This window comes from Protobothrops mucrosquamatus, unplaced genomic scaffold (assembly GCF_001527695.2).
Source record: "Protobothrops mucrosquamatus isolate PMUCROS unplaced genomic scaffold, P.Mucros_1.0 scaffold380, whole genome shotgun sequence".
NCBI lineage: Eukaryota > Metazoa > Chordata > Lepidosauria > Squamata > Viperidae > Protobothrops > Protobothrops mucrosquamatus.
In genome coordinates this window covers 551,352-569,355 of record NW_015386712.1, presented here as the reverse complement: position 1 = coordinate 569,355, position 18,004 = coordinate 551,352, and the positions used below count along the sequence as shown (strand labels likewise).

The following is an 18,004-nucleotide window of genomic DNA, read 5'->3' as shown; positions in this document are numbered from 1 at the left end:
CCTCTCGCACACCCTTCCAAACTCATACTGCACCACTTGCACATCCCCTTGCACCTGCCTAATATGTGCTGCTTCCTCCCCAACCTTTATGCGCCTCAACTGGTGCCTCTTGTATACCCTCTGCACCCTTCCTGACTCACATGTACCCTCCCTGACCCCGCCATTCGCACACTCCCTTGTATCTTCTTCCACTCTTGCCACGCCTCACTCACTGCCCATCCAGCAGGGGCCATTTACCTGTTTTCTGGCCCGGGACTTGCAACTTCCTGCCAGCTTTCCCAGTGATCTTGATTGTGGAATTTGGCAGGAAGTTGCCTCACCTAATGACCGTGGGATTTAGTTAACAACAACAACCAGGACTACAGGGGTTGCTGTCACTAAGTGATGTGGTTGCACTTTATGATTGCACCTCTTAGCAAAGAAATTCCAATTCCAATTGCCCATAGTAAGTCAACGACTACTTGTAATACTTAAAAAAAATGGGAGAAGGAAAAAAATGGGCTGAATAATAATGTTACCAATTAAATACTTAAAAGGAATAACAAGACAAAATTTGAAAAATAAATGAACCAATTGCCATTTCTAAGCCAGGGCAACTCCAGGCTAATTTCAATTCCAATTGCAACAAAATCTAAGCCAGACCTGCACAGCGTGCAGCCCTAGATTCAACATGACCTAGATGATTGAGAATCTCCACAGACATTTAGCTATGCACTTTGGGATGAACACCCTTCAAATGGGTGTATGAAGGGATTTCCAGAAAAAGTGCAGACTACAGGAACCATTTGCGCTTCAGTTTGAGAGGCAGACAACACAGACTCATCCCCAACAACCTGCGCCTGTCTTCAACAGTGAAGAGACACAGGGCAGAAAACATCCTGCAGAAAGCACAGCTCCACAACTCAGTCCTTTCAGCAGTTCCAAGAAGGCTCCACACCCATTTGCACTACTCTGGGTGACCCTGAGGACATAGAAAAACCCCAAGTGGCCTCAAGGACTGCAAATGACCGGCTGTCTGCCAGGAATATAAATCTTTCCATTCCCCACCATCCAGTCAGAGCTGAAGAAGCTTCTTGGATGAGAAGTGAAACATATTCAAAGAAAAAGAAGAAAGTCTAGTTGCCTCCTGAAAAAATACCTTTGGGACAGCATGCAGCCCGCTAAGCAACCATCTCTAGTCTGCTAGTATTTTTTGAAAGCTTAACATCACTATTGCCAAACACCACTTCCGCCAGGATCGATCACCACCGCCTAGCTTTTTGCAGTCACCTCTGCCCTGGAAGACAAGGTGCCAAGTGCCTCTAAGTCCTCACCAACACTACTCGCTCCTGCACTAGCCCCCACATCGCTAGCTGTTAAACAGCATCCCAGTTATTATTATTTTTTGTAGCCCACAACAATTTCTAAAGTTGTGGTCCTTCCTTCTTTCCAAGTTGAGTATGCCTGATCTAAGTCTGAACTCTCTTGTTAAAGAGAAATTGTTCAGGGAAGTAAACTGAAGTTTCAGGGTGTATAGTTCAGTTATACTTGCCATGACATACAAACATAATACATTTAATGTAATGCTTATGCCTATTTGTGTATCTATCATGTATATATCACACCTTAGCCATGAAAGCCAGCTGGGTGACTATGGGCCAGTCACACTCTCTCAGCCCAGCCCACCTCACAGGGTTGTTGTTGTGAGGAAAATAGGAGGAGGAAGGTGTGTTGGATATGTTCACCGCCTTGAGTTGTTTGTAAGAGGTGGGATACAAATAAATTAAAAAAATAAAATATAATTATTTGACCATCAAACAAAAGGAAACAATTTTAGATAAGCTTCAATAATCCTTTTTAAATATCACAAAGAGAAGAAATTTCCTATGACTCTAACCAACATATAATAGTGGCCAAAATTGTGGAAACCTTTTGGAAAAAGTGCACAATAGAAATGCCATCTTTGGTTAAGTTTCCACCAATTTTTCTTCTAATTTCTTTATAACTGTAGCCTTGTTCACTTAATAATACTATTTTACATCGCTTTCTGGGCAACCAGTCAACTCTTTGCACCATTACTTTAATTTTATTACATTTTACAAGCTCACTAAATGAAAGGGGAAAAAAACCAACCAATGTGATAGCGATCACATAACACACTGACAAATGACCTCCTCTCAGCTTCAATACATGACATCAATAACTGAATCCTACTGTGATCTGATTGGCTCATTGTGAAAACAAGATTACACCTGATTGGCTCTCTAAGCACTCATGCTCATTGGCTACAATCAGATGAAGGAAAGCTACCTGATATCAACCTAAGCAAGTTGTGCTTCCTTTTTCTGGTTATTTGGCTATAACTTTTCATAGAATACAGTACAGATAATTGAACAAACTATGTTATATTACATTCTTGATTAAATTATCTTTCCATTGATATATAATTTTATGGTACTACTCCCTCCAAAAAGTGGTGTTATTAGCCATCAAACCTCAAAAATACACTTTTCCCAAAAGGTTTCCACAATTTTGGCCACTACTGTAATTGAAGATGCATTGCATGCTGTACTATTATGAATGAGCATCCCTCAACATTTTCAACAATATAGTACTTTAGAATCTATCCACAGATAAATATCACATAGTTTGGTGGGATTCATTATCCTCTTTGCTGTACACTGTAATAAATAAGGTTTTTAAAGAAAATATATTATTCTATTTCAGGGATAAAATACTGGGATTAAATGTTAAGAATTCTGATGTTTCATACCTTTATGAAAAAGTTCTTCAGCCAATGCAGCTGTGATTCCAATGATTTCCTGCAAAAAATAAGAAATAAAAATATAAAATCAAAATATTATTTAAATCCATATACGTAATTCATAAAACATTTTACAGGATTTTATATCTTAAGCAATAATGTAAATTACATGTTTATTTCTTCATGGAATATTTTCATCTGATTCAATATTTTCAGCTCAATGCAGTAAAATCATTAAACAACAAGGCAATGTAAATAAGAAAAAGCTTAGTCTCATAGCACTTTAAACAAAAGTAATAATAATAATAATAATGATAAAGTTGGAAGGGACCTTGGAGGTCATCTAGTCCAATCCCCTGCTCAGGCAGGAAACCCTATATCATTTTGGACAAATGGCTGTCCAGTTGGTACCCTTCCATCATTTGTCTGCTTAAGTTCCATGATGGCTATACTTTATGCAAAATACGCAGCACGGAAGGAGACTGATCAGACGAAGGAAGGCAGTAGTGGGGGGAGTGCTGGAATTGCCACTGCTGGCTGTGAGGTCACATGACCTCATGTCTTACGACTACACTGCTTAGTGGTGGAAATTCCAGTCCCAACGGTGACCAAGGACTACCTGTGGTTTTTGTTATCTATTTATATCTCTCCTTCCTGTGGGATGTATTGGTGAATAAGGGTACTTTACTCATCCATTTGTCACCTCCTAAATGGGCTACTCTAATATGATTTCATAGGACTGCCCCAGGAAATGACTTGGAAACTGCATCTGATACGAAACACCACTATCCATGTACTAATGGAAACACCTTGATACTACCACATAACACCAGTACTTCAGGAGCTGCAATGGTTGCTAGTTTGTTCAATTCAAAGCACTAAGAATATCCATTTATCCTTCTATGCATCCATCCATCTGTCCTTCTATCTATCTTTGTTTCTTATAGGAACCTGCTTGGAATAGTTTTTGACTAAACTAACTTAAAAGCATTTTTAAATAAACAAACAAACAAATTCAATGGCAGGCCATCTGACTGCTCAACTAATAGTAACAGTTTGGTAAATAACAATGATCTTATGTTTAAAAGAAATGCAATGAACTGAAAAGATAACACTGCAAAATTTATTAAATTCTGGTAGGAAAGAACTTACATAAAAATGAAAATGTAAGAATTGTGATAGTACTTTGGGTGCTGCCAATGGAAATATAGCAAGAAGAGTTTGTAGATATACTTCCAACTCTTTTTCTCTTTTTTCCACCAAGCTTTTGGAATTTTTACCAATAATCTTTTTGGGAGGCAATATATTCTTGTCTATCTTCTTCTCTAAAACAAGCTATAAAAGACACAAAGTTAGGTTAGCCTCTGAATGAATCAGTGCTTTAAGACGTACAACATTAAATAATACTAATAATAAGACCCAGTCCTCATAGAAATAGCATATATTATTAATAATTGGTAATAATCTAATCTATATACAACATTTTTTTAAAAATGACTTTTAATTTCTAATGGCAGCTTCTTGAGATATAAACTCAATTTCTCTGTCAATTTTGAAGGCTATTTCCTAATTACCACTCTATAACTTAACTGGGTAAGCAGATAACATAATTATCTTTCGGTTTGCAAGTGGATTTTGGGCTTCTGAAGAGCATCTTTAGAAAAAGAACTTACCTCCCACTGTTCAGTCCTTTTTTTTCCATTAGTCAAAGCTAAAACAAGTTCCTAGGACAGTACTCTCCTACAACTTAATAAGCCAGTATTCCTTTTCAAAAAGCATACAAGCATGCTGGAACATTTTCTAAGTGACTGAGTGTCAAAGATTAAGCCAACTCTTTTAAGGATACAATTTCAGAACAATTACCTTTTCATGAAGATCATGGAAGTCACTATATCGATGTTTTACTATCCACTCATGGGTTCCAACAGCCACTTGAATGATATATACCTAAAAGAAAAACAACTTTTAATCAACAAATACACATTCACATAAAAATATACAATTCTTGCAATGCAGCACTTATTTTAAATTCTATAAAGATTTTTTTTCATGTACAACTCTCCACTTCAAATGGTTATATGAACACAGTGTAACCAAAAAATTACAACAAAGCAGAAGTCAGTTTCTATTTATACTAGGTTACTATTTTGTTATTGTTTGAGGTAAACTGAATACCATTTTGAAAAAGCTAAAACAACAACCTGGAAAAGAAAATATTACCCAGTTTGTACAAATCTAAAAGTTATTTATTTATCAAATTTATATAGCAACCCATTTCACCATGACTCTGGGTGCTATACAACAATCAAATACAATCAGAATATATAAAAAGTATTCTAAAAAATCATTATAAAACACAGAAAATCATTATTAAAAATTACTGTAACATGCTAACATTAAAAAGGCACAGAAGCTCTTATGAAATGTATTAGTACCTAGTTGGTCTCAAAAATGTCATATGTATAAAATCCCTACATCCTTCCCAAGAGTACAATAGAATCACTAGCTCATAGCCTGCAATTTATTGTTATTTAAATATATTGAAAACCATGAAATTAACAGAATGTAAGCACAGACTTGTCCAGAAATGTTATTATACTATACAAACTATAACAAATGAAAAACTAATAATAGCTACCTTAGTTTTGATCATAAAGCTTCCTTAAAACATCCCAAATTTTAGATTCCCAGAACAAAACAGTTTTCAAATAATGCAATGTAACATTTCACAATATTCAATATTGGTCATATCCCACATCAAGTACTGTTGTCAGTCCTGCCACTATGCCCAATTCTGGACAACCTTTAAAACTTTCAAATAAACAAAAAAAGGTTCTGAAAAAAGTAACAGGGATCAGCAGGGACTGGAAAGCTAAATCCTGTGAAGAGAGATGGAAGGATCTTGCCATTTTTAGCTTTGAGTAGTTAAGTCTAGATATTTAGCACCCTTCAAACACCTGAAAGAATGTCAAACAAGAACGGCCAAAGGCCATTCTACATTGCTGAATGCAGAATAAGGGATAATGGGTTTGAGCAAAGCAGATTTTGATTAACTGTTAGAAAAATAGAATTCTAACAAAAAGAGCAGCTCAGCAGCAGAACTAATTACCAGAGATAGTGATGTTCCCTTCATTAGAAGTATTTAAGTAAAGGCTCATTCATTTGTCAGTGATACTTTAATTTGGATCTTGCATTAACATGTTGAATTCAACAGCCTAAGCACAGGTTGTCCTTGATTACAGCCATAATTGAACCTACAATTTCAGTCGTAAGTTATGATGGTCACAAAGCGGCTCACCACGTGACAGGACCTAATTTTATGACTCATGCAGCAGTTGTTAAATGAACTTATTGTTTGCTATGGGGTGTCTTTCCACTTACCTCCGGCACCAACAACCCTGCCCAGCCGGCCCACTTCTTCTGCGGCCAAAGGAGGAGCTCCATTCTACAGCTGAGAATGGAGCTCAGGCCTGCATTTTGCAGTCAGAGGCCTTTCCAAAGGCCTATGCAGCTGAGAACCGAGCTGTGGATTGAATTCATAGCTCGGTTCTCAGCTGCATAGGCCTTCCGAAATGCAGGCCCGAGCTCCATTATCAGCTGCAGAATGAAGCTGCTCCTTCGGCCACAGAAGAATTGGGCCGGCGAAGCAAGTGTTGATCCATGGGAGGCCTGGCTGCAATGGTAAGCTCCAACCCCCCACCCTTCCCTAGCCTGATTTTTAGGTATGCGCCTCGCCCCAAAACTAGGGCTTATTTTGGGGGTAGACTTTCGGGAAAACGCGGTAGGAAGAGTTTTATGGCACAAATAAATATTCTTGAATGTATACAGGAGCAAAACTGAATTAGATGGAGGAGAGAAGTAATGGAACAAGGAATAATCCCAGAAGGTAATGGCTGAGGGATCTGATCTCCCCAATGTCACTTGGTAGAATATTGAATAGATTGAAGTTGGGGGTGCCTAAGTGTAAAACCAATATGATCAAGTGGGAGTTGCTGGTAGAGATGCAGAACCTGACCTATCTGTTGGTCTGTCAATTACTATCAGTAGAACGCATGGAAAGTGATTTGTTTCTAGCTAATGATAAAGCCAAAAAGGTGGCCTCATTTTGGCAGTTTAAGGTTTGATCTGGACACAAAATAAATAAAATCACATAGGTAAAGAGCAACTAATCTGAAACAACATTACAAAATTAATAGGATTTGGTTGGAGATGCTTTTTTTATACAGGTGGCTCCATTCAGAGATGGAGAAAATTCCATTTAAGCCATGTGAATCCCACTGGTGAAAGTAGACGGAAAAGATTTCAGTAATCTATGCTCTAATTTCAGTGCCTAAATAAAGAGGCAGTTATTTTGTTTCAATAGAGATATTAATGGGCTCATTCTGCTATCAAAGCTCCTCTCACACATATACATTTTTGTCCACCTCATGGAATAAGACATACTCGTTAAAGAGTTTTCTCTTCAGAAATATTTGAAATTAACTAACAAAGCTTAGCTAAAAATGAATATTGGGATTGATAAAACTGGAAGGCTTTTCATAACGCATCAACAAAACTAGATATACCCACAAAGCATTAGCATGACTTTTATTCATCTACAGAATGAAAACACAAGAATTAGAAGAGGGATATTCAATGCATTAAAATGTACAAAAATATAAAACTTAGGGTGCCTCTTCTTTAGAGCAATGGAAATCAACTTCAGTGAAGTAGCAAGCAAGCAAGTAAATTGTATTTGCCCCTATTCAACCAAAATGAAAGTATCATAATAACTCATTTTCTTTTTCAATGATTTTGATTTCTAAATTATATTCTTAAATTACACTGTTTCAACACTAATTCTACAAAGCTATGTGATGTCATATAGCAATCACATTATTAATGTAAGTCTTAATTGGCTAAGATAATGCTGACAGGATATATTTTACCTTAAGTGTAAGACTTTTTTTCTAAATATAGCTGGATGCCATGATTTGGCCCTAATGCCTTATGAATTTATGGGTGACTTCTTCCATCTCAATTGTCACTCTTTCAAGGACATTCCAGCATTCTCCTGAGCATTGTCCTTCTACCATATCTGTTTTCCTCTTCAATGTCCCTGAATCTTAAGTTTTTTCTAGACAATCATTGACTCACATCACATGCCTGAAGAGTACAAGTATTGTTGATCATTGCTATAAGGGAGTGGCTCATCTTTATTTAGTCCAGAATCTAACTGGTTCTTTGCAATAAAATTCCATAATTTGAAGTCATCTTTTTTTTCTCTTGCTCTTTCTCAATGTCCAGTTTTTACTCCAACATTGGTGCTCCAATTAGCCATTAGTAGTACATTCTTTCTATATTCTGCATATAGTGCTTCTTACAATTTGTTATAGATTACCTCACTCTCTTCCATCACTGATTCTGAAATAAGTGTTCATATTTGTAAAACACTGATGTTCACAGGATATTGAATAATTCTAATACATATGAACTTACTTACTGAGTTACAGCTGAGATTATTCTGAGTGTTAATGCCACTTCATTCCTTTGTATGGTCTTACGACCTGAAGTCTTTATCATATATTCATCTAATTTTGGTAAACTAAATTCTACTTTAGACCTAAAATATCTAATTTGAATGGTTCATTTCCACTTTGATAATTCCAAGTCCCCCTTGGTTTATAGTTCTCTCATTCTGCATTCCAACTGTCCTTTAATCAAGAAATTCCTTTTCCAAATTTGAAATTAGTCACTGAACTTTCTCAACAACCAGATTTCTTTATGGTTTTGTCCAAGGTCATGACTTCCAGATTAACCTCCCATTAATTAACAGTTTTATTTTAAATCCTAACTAGTGAGCATAATCTGGCATGAAAACATATGTTTACTTGAAAATAATTGAGAAATAGTTTGCCTTTGCTTTTTAATTTTTGAAAAATTTCTGTTTAAGTAAGCTGGATTTCCTCATACATGAAGATGCCACCTACCCTCTCCACCTGATTAAAGATTACAGGTAGTCCTCACTTATTGACTTCAGTTGGCTATGTTGACTCAATAGGTAAGCAAAGCTGTCTCTAACTTAACATCACATGAGGATGATTATGTTTATGATTTAACTTCACGTTTCCTTTGTTTTACAGCGTCAGAAGGATATGAATCCAAACCACAGGGAGGTTTTATAGAACTTGGCTGTCGAGAAAACAAGGTTAAAAAAAACACATCTTATAGTCCTTTTTTCTTTACTCTCCAATCTTTGGAACATTCACCTTGGCTAGAATGGAATTGATTTGTAATTTCATTCATTGGAGAGCAAAGGATTACAAGAGAATAAGCAGGAATACATTGGGAATACACATTCAAATGAATGCTGATTACAGACGATAAGAGCTGTTTAGGAGGTAAACAAAAGCTTTTAAGTGAAACTGACTAGGGTGGGTCAGTGTCATGAAGCAATGCTAGCCTGCCTAAAGATTTAACTAATTAAAGTTACAGAGCAAAGCTTGTTAACATGATGTTAAGCACCTCTTGGGAAAGGCTGTATTGCAAAGAAAAACTGCTCAGGAAGATATAGCCTGCTTAAGCAATCTCTCTATTGTGTTAAGGAGAAAAAAGGAGGCAAAATGGATCAGGCACAACATGATACAGTACTAACTGTGATGGAATGCGCAGCTGAAGGAATGGAGGGGTGAGAATGTCACCAGTAGGACCAGGCTGATGGTAGCACATTCCAAAGAGGGGTCCAAAGGCTGTGCAATCCTGTACTGAATGGGGGAAAGATGAAAGATTCCAGGGTAGCCACATACTAGAATCCCCCAGGGAGTTTCTATTAGGTTATAGGTTTAGTCTGTCTATTAAGTATAAGAAAATAAAGAACTAGATTCAATTGGATCTTGCTGTATCATGTTTGGGCTTAGGCTTGACACTGGCTGTAATGGTAAATACATAACAGAGAAACACTGCAAGGATCATAAATGCATACATTGGTTACAAAGTCACTTTTTTATCATTGTCGTAAGTGCCAATGGTCACTGTCCAAGGCGGTTGCTAAATGAGAACTACTTGTATATTCATAGCTTCATCTTTTCTGTTCTGTTCCAATTTTCCTGCAAGATAGCTCATGCTCTGCTGGCTTCAATTTCAGAATCAGTGAAGCTACCGAGCCTTTCCACTATACCAAGATGATAATCCCTTGGGAAGATTACAAATTAAGCACAAAAAGTGTGTGTCCTATTTAGAAAGCTATGTTATGAGCACCGTCACATACAATCTGGTTCTGAGCATCTGTTTAACTGACTGGGTTACTGGGGAGAGGGTTAGCCAAGGCAAAGGTTCACAGAGAGGAAGGGGAATCAGCCTATTCTCCAAAGCACCTGCGGGCAAGACAAGAAATAACAGGTGGAAGCTTAACAAACTTAGAATCCAATTTAGAACTGAGAAAATTCCTATTAATCAGAACAATTAATGCAATGGCTAGCCTCCAGAAGTTGTGGGTGCTCCATAACTGGAGGTTTTAAAGATGAGATTGGAGATCCATTTGTTTGGAATGGTAAAGGGTCTCCTGTTTGAGCAGGGAGTTGGACAAGAAGACCTCCAAGGTCCCTTCCAACTCTGTTATTCTAAGTCTGGGGTAGTCAACCTTGGCTCTTTTATGACTCGTGGACTTCAATTCCCAGAATTCCTGAGCCAGCTTAGCTTAGCTTAGCTGGCTTAGCTTAGCTTGGCTTAGCTGGCTCAGGAATTCTGGGAGTTGAAGTCCACGAGTCATAAAAGAGCCAAGGTTGACTACCCCTGTTCTAAGTGCTTCCATTTCATTCACTCATTAAAATGTTAGAATATACAATGTGCGAGTTCTAATAAATTATGTAGTTGAAATACTACTAGGAACCTTGTTGTACACTGTTATGCAACCTACTGAAGCTACATATGCATGAAAACGTCTTTGAAGTTTTCACTGCAGCAGCTCTGACTGCTAAAGGAACTAGCTGCTTTGCAAACTGAACAGTAGAAATACAAGAGGCTGCAGCAAAACATTCAAAGAAAATGTGGGCTGCATCTTTAGCTTTTCCAGCACATGCACTCCTCCAAATTATGCATCTAGAATGAACATAACAATCTATGCATCAATGAACATACAAAAGATATACAAGGATTTTGTTTTACAGTTTAAGTGATAAACTATATATGCTCAGAAATTGCCATTTTTTAGTTCTAGAGTTAAATATTTAATGTTACAAAGAATCATAATTATAATTATCCAAACAGACAGGGAAGCTCTGCATTTAGTGCTTGCAGATTTCATCAGGGAAATAATCTAAAAGGGTAGTGAATACATAAAGACAGATGAATAAATCCAAAATCCCCTTTATCCATAGGCATATAAGCATAATAGATAAGATTTCATATTGGACCTTATGAAAGAGGATAAAGTTATTAGCAACATAGGTAACAGTATTCTTCTAGATCACAGGTGTCAAACTCGCCACATCACGTGACATGTCGCAACGTATCACGGCTTTTTTCGCATTGCTGAAGTTGGGATGGGCGCGGCCTCATGATGCAACCGGCCCACGGGCCGGCAATTTGACAACCTTGTTCTAGATGATGTGAGCCATAATCCTGTACAATGCTAAATTAGAATTCCAGAAAATCTTGAACCGCTATTAGTCTAAGAGTGCTGCTGAATTCAGCCCATTCTCTCTATTTATTCTTCTAATCAACAGAGACAGATAAACTACAGATTTGAAAGTGTATTTTTTATTATAATAGGTTCTGGCTTGTAGCTCAGTTTTTCCAATTCCTGGTTGAACACTTGTTGGTGAAGAGAAAACAAACAAGTGGCAAGAAAGATAGCATCCTTTCTACAATACTTACACCCTTTTACAATACTTGCAAGTATTGTAGAAAAGGATGTATAGGATTCTCACTTTCTTCAATCCAGTGCCCTCATAGTGCATTGTGCCTTTTTCTTTCACAATTCTACCTAAAATGGAAAGGAGCAAATCATACTAATTCCTGAGGTTGCAGATCCAACACTTCTATCTGGTATTAGGTCAGAAGAGGCTAAACTTCATAGCAGTTAATGGAAAGTTTTTAACTACTTCTTGCTATATCCTAAATAGCAAGGTTTTATATATCAGATTTAATCACATATCAAGTTGCACAACAATTATACCTTCAATTTATTTTATTCTTGACACGCTCGTGACACTGTGCAATAAGATTTCTATCCATTTCTTTCTACTGCAGTGCCTGGAATTGAAAATATTGCTGCTCAATAACAAACCAAACAGATCTAGCACATTGATTTCAACATAAGAAACTTAGCCACATACTTTTACTCTCTTCTGCTGAAAACATACTTTTATCTAATTTTAGCTGGTCCATGCATTATGCCTTAGATACTGTGTACATAAGCAAACATTAAATTTGGAACTATGGCATTGAACTTTATCTTAATAAAACCTGAATGACCTTCACTGATCTCAAAAAATTTAGAAAGGTTAGAATTTATTAGTACTTGCATGGAAGATAACCAAGAAATCCCAGGTCTATAGGTCAGACTGATAAGTTAAAAACCATCTCAAAAGGCACGGTCAAGCCACTTATGTATTTTGAAGAAACCTACAGTATATAAATATATTAGTGTAGTCCTTGGGAATTGAACTCATCTCAAAGGTCTCTTCAAATATTCATTTTCTTCTGATTAAGTAAAAATGTCCCCATATATAAACTTGAATATTTTTGCAAAAGCATTTCAATAAAAACCGATTAACATTTTAGATGCAAACTGCAATGAAATAAGGCCTATTCATAGTATGTTATCAGTTCATTAAAAAGATCACTAAAACTGTATGCACACATAAAGAAAATTCACAGATGAAAATTATTTAGCTGAAAACTTAGCAGATGAGCCCATTTTGGTTATATAACAAAACAGCTGAGATATATTAAATTATATATTAATATATTAAATCTTTTTGCAATGTTAGCTCTTAAATATTTTCTGACTCGCTGTTTTACTACAGAGACATAACTCTGTAGAAAAGGACAATTGCAACAATAATGTTATTGGAAAAAACATTACACAAATAATTTTCCTTTTCTCCACAAACGTCAAAAATGTTAACTAATAAGATTGCTATCAACGGTTTCCTAAGTTGCAACGTTTGATTCAGATTCAAGAATATTACCAGCTGACTGGTAATTTTACCACATTTTACTTTAAAGCCACGTATTATATTTTTAGTTCCTTCTCCAAGGATGCTGCATGTTATTCAGAAGAGAATAAATTTTCTGTCTTTCCCAACCAGCCACCTTCGAGGTAAGTTAGGCAGCCCATTACTTGTTGCCAGAACATTGATCATACTGGCAGGGAATTATTGGAACTAGAGTCCCACATGTCCGAAAGGCGCCAACTTCGGGAAAGGACCATTTACAACCGCAACCCGGAATAAGACACCACCTTGGCTTGCTGATGCTGAGACATCAATTTCCTTCCTCTAGGGATGCTGTTTTCTTTTGTTTTTCCACCCGGGAACTAAAGAACTCCCTGAAATCCTAAAATACGGAAAGCACCGGCCAAGTGAAACCTCCCCGAGGCGCCCAGAGAGTCCTCGAAATGCTTCGGACGGGGAGCCTCTCGCCCTTTCGCTACAACGACTGAACCGACAGCGCTTTTCAAGGGACCCCGGGCAGGGCGACGCCTCTGACTCGCCAGACCCCACCGTCTCCACAACCCCTTCGGCACACCGCCTCACCGTGTAGGTCTCCACCAGCTCCGACCCAAGAATGCGGATACTTTTGGGAGGCTCCTCGCCCTCTTCGCCGGTCCTCAGCGCCTCCATGTCCCGAGTCGGAGCGCAGAAGTCGGGACCGGCGGGTTGCTGCGCTCACTCCGCCGCTGGTGGAAGGCGAGCTCCGAGGGCGGCTAGTGTCGTGGCGGCTGCTGCGCCGCTTCTCTCCGCGCTGGCCGTGACCAGCGCAACTACAATCGTCACGGCCGCCATATTTGCTCCCGTGCCACCTCCCGCCCCTATCCGCGCAACTGAGGCCAGGCCCCGATAACGTCACTCAAGGCTCGGGAAAACAAAGGGGCGTGGTCTCGGGCTAGAAGGCGGAGCCTACGAGGCCTTGAGGTTAAGATCTGGGTTGCGAGGCTTCGGTCGGCCGCGAGGTGGCAGCAAAGCGGGGAGGCATTCGGGATTTCTTTACCACCTAGTGCAGGGGTAGGCAACCTCGGCTCTTTTATGACTCATGGACTTCAACTCCCAGAATTCCTGAGCCAGCATAGCTGGCTCAGGAATTCTGGGAGTTGAAGTCCATGAGTCATAAAAGAGCCGAGGTTGCCTACCCCTGACCTAGTGAAGCCCCGATGTCTGCACCCTCGCAGTGGGCTTTTATTTTGCACTGCAAGGTGTGATTTTAAGGGTTTTCGACCCCCTTTGCCCAACTTGTTTACGGCGTAAAAGGTAGAGAAAACTCGGAAGTGTTGAACCCATCAGCGTAACTGTGATGGGCAGACAAAATTATAATGGAAGTTGTGGACTACCGTTCCCATCGCTGCTTTTAAGCTAGCATGGCCAGTGAAGTAAAGCCGAGTGGGGGAATAGCTTCTCGGCTCCACAAGGCAGGATTTGACGTATTTTCTATTCATTTATTTAGCATGAATAATGCTTGTGTTGATCGCTCCTGCTTAACGTTAACCAAAATGTTGTGCTATTACAATACTGCCTTTGTAGTCCAGTCGCTGCTCTCTTAAGAGCAAGGCTTAATAGAGTGACGTGGAATTTCTCAAGACATTGCCATGTCATGAATTTAGGAAATGTAAGCATGTTTCCAGATGAATTGAGATATGAAAAACCATTGTATTATTGCATGTTACGAGAACATTTTTTATACTGTATGCATCACAAATTATAGCACCAAGGCAAATCTTTTACATCATTCTACATTTACTGAGAAAGCTGAGAAACATTGACCCTGAAAGTAGGTGGAGAAAAGGCTGTTTATATTCCTGATGTTAATTATTGGCAAGGGTTTGGTGGCTTGGACAGACCTCAAATTTTGCTGACAGGAGATTGTTTTTGTGTACTTAATTCCCTATTTTGTTCTTATTTTGTTTTCTGCCTAGGAGCAGAAAAAAATTAAAAATTGATGCTTATAAAAATTCAAAAGAAAAGGTGAATATAAATTATGTCACATTTGGAACACCTTTTAATTCAAATGAAGTTTTACTACAGTAAGGGTGCCCGAAGACATTTAAAGAGAATTAGAAAAAAAACCTGTTTGGGGAAAACTGTAAATTAGGAATATCTTGAAGACAAATGGCAGAAGAACATCCCTATTAATTGCTGCATTGTTAATTTTGCACTGTCCAGTACAAATCTGTTTTCATCCGCTGCTATGACCAGTTAGCAGTAGCGTTGGTAAGAAATAGACTGCACTGTAAAATGGAGTGCTGGGACCCCAAACTCGGGTTGTCGTGCTGAGCATAGTTGGGCATATATGAAGGAGAGGGAGAATGGCAAAACATGATGGATAGGGAAATCTCTACTGGTAGATCTCCAGAGAATATCTTGTTCGCTATGGGTAACAAAACCTGCTTGCCCACACTCCGTTTTTCTCTTTTCCTATTTTTTTCTTTTCTCATGACATTAAGCATTTGCTGCCAAGTAGAGAAACAAACATATGACAATATTTCAAAGCTGTATAAAGTTCTAGGATTCACTATGGTCAAGCCACTTTTTTTGAAGGTCACACAGTCTTCTTCAGTTAACACTGATTTCATTTGATTTTATAGAGGGAATGGACAAGAATGTTTAGGAATGAATCGTACAGAGAAGAGCAACAAAGATGATTAGGGGACTGGAGGCTAAAACATATAAGGAACGGTTGCTGGAATTGGGTATGTCTAGTTTAACGAAGAGAAGGACGAGGGGGGACATGATAGCAGTGTTCCAATATCTCAGGGGCTGCCACAAAGAAGAGGGAGTCAAGCTATTCTCCAAAGTGCCTGAAGTTAGGACAAGAAGCAACGGGTGGAAACTAATCAAGGAGAGAAGCAACCTAGAACTAAGGAGAAACTTCCTGACAGTTAGAACAATTAACCAGTGGAACAACCTGCCTCCAGAAGCGGTGAATGCTCCAACACTGGAAGTTTTTAAGAAGAGACTGGACAGCCATTTGTCCGAAATGGTATAGGGTTTCCTGCCTCAGCAGGAGGTTGGACTAGATGACCTCCGAGGTCCCTTCCAACTTTATCATTATTATTATTATTATCACTCCTAAAGATTTTTTCATAGTTATAAAAAACAAAGGAAAGCAATAACAATCAGTGGTGTGTGTTGGTTCTCCAACATTGTATGTAATATGGTTTCTACCTACTGTAGCCATTAGTTCCCAAAAGTAGGTTTGCTGGCTACTGACCAACAGATTGCCAAATCCTGCATTATTCCTTTTGGTTATTCCAAACTGTGGTTTCACTGCCAATCTTTCACCAAATGCTTTTTTTTTTTTTTTTTTTTTCAAGAATTTGGCAAATAACATGCAACATGCTGATTTTCTCCATTAACAACATTTGGACTTGTGTTCCTATGATCAGGAAGGTTGAGAAGATCAAGCCGGGGAACAGTCATGAAATACTGTACCTTCATTAATGGACAGTGATGTTATTAACAACACAAACAGATCAAGATTCCTTACTAGGTTTAGTCAACATTAACTATTTATATGTTGCAATATAAAGTCACAGGGTTGCTTTGCCATCTATTTCTGTTAATAATACATAGAATCATCCCAGGCATAAAATGCACTATGTTGTACATACAAGTACTGCTTGTTTGCAGAAGTCTTGTGGGTAAAGCTCCAACATTACAAGGAAAATATTCCTGACATTTTATAGGACAAGATTGGATCTAATGGTCTCTTCCTCCCACACCTTTTCTTTGATCTGAACATATGTTTCAAAACACACTGGATCACAGGTGAGTGTGTGTCAGATCAATCTTTATACTTTCTGCCAAGTGATGTTTCATCTGTGAAACTATTTAGTAATGTAGTCCTGTCTGACATGAAGCTTCTTTGCCAGAGGGAAAGATTGGGTAGTTGGAATCTAAAAAATATCTCAGCTCTTTTTGAAATGGGATGGCAGTAGAAAGACAAGGAAGAGTATCCCAAAGATGCTTTTCCACAAGGCAACTGGACTTTCTTGTTTTTCTTTGAAGACATTTTGCTTCTCATCCAAGAAGCTTCTTCAGCTCTGACTGGATGGTGGGGAATGGAAAGATTTATACTCCTGCAGAAAACTGTTCGTTTGCATTCTTTTAGCAAGTTGTTAAAGCTACCTAGAGGCTTATCTGTATCTTCAGGGTCACCTGAGTAGTGCAAATGGGTGTGGAGCTTTCTTGGAACTATTGAAAGGACTGTGTTGTAGACTGGAGATAGATGATTTCGGATTCTTCCCCCTCTGTTGAGAGAAGACACTTCAATTTTGACATAATGGCCTCTTTGACCCCTCTTTCAAACCAGTGGTCCTCTCTGTCCAAAATGTGGACTTTGCTGTCTTTGAAAGAGTGGCCTTTGTCTTTTAAATGCAGATGGACTGCTGACTCTTGTCCTGATGGGTTTGTTCTCCTATGTCAGAGTGTCAAACTGGCAGACCACGGGCCGGATGCGTCACACACACAGGCCACGCCCACCGCTCTGCAAAGGCAAAAAACATTGCGATACGTCACGTGACGTGATCGAGTTTGACACCCGTGTCCTGTGTTGTGCCATATGTTTATGAAGTTGTTTAAGAAAATGACCGAGGGCATATAGCAGCTTCCCCCACTTGGATGCACTTCAGATCTATTGGGCCTGAATTTCTCGTAGGATTCTTAGCCTGTATGATCACATGCATGAAGAATATATTTACATGATGGGATTAAAATAAACTGGAGTTTTGTAAGTGTAAAGAAAGATATAACTTCTCCTTATTACAATGAAGAAATAACAAAAACGTCTACAACTAGAAAAAAGCATGTCTTAATGATAGCCTTACATTTTTAATCATCTTGTACAATCAATTCTAGAAACTATAACCTGAACACTAGTATAAAAGGAAGATAATAAAATGTGAGAGAAAATAACTTCGTGTTAAGTATTTTTGATTATTGATCATGTATGGGTGGGTTTATTAATTTTTTGTCAGTTTTACCTAGATGTGTGCAATATAGTTAGACAGAGGGGGGAGCTGTCAGTCAGTGGACAGATATTTTTATAGCACATACATTCTCTTCA

General features: G+C 38.3%; 1 protein-coding gene across 1 annotated transcript in view; it reads right to left on the bottom strand.

Annotated features, from left to right (window-relative positions):
- The window catches only part of NISCH (nischarin), a 44,441-nt gene extending 30,783 nt beyond the window's left edge, over positions 1-13,658 (bottom strand). The window contains exons 1-4 of the mRNA XM_015815851.1: positions 13,483-13,658; positions 4,607-4,690; positions 3,896-4,078; positions 2,753-2,801 (exon numbers count right to left, since the gene is read on the bottom strand). Of these exons, the coding sequence (XP_015671337.1) occupies positions 2,753-2,801; positions 3,896-4,078; positions 4,607-4,690; positions 13,483-13,569 (403 nt within the window). The 5' untranslated portion in view covers positions 13,570-13,658. The remainder of the gene's footprint in view (positions 1-2,752; positions 2,802-3,895; positions 4,079-4,606; positions 4,691-13,482) is intronic.
- Between the last annotated feature and the right edge of the window lie 4,346 nt (positions 13,659-18,004).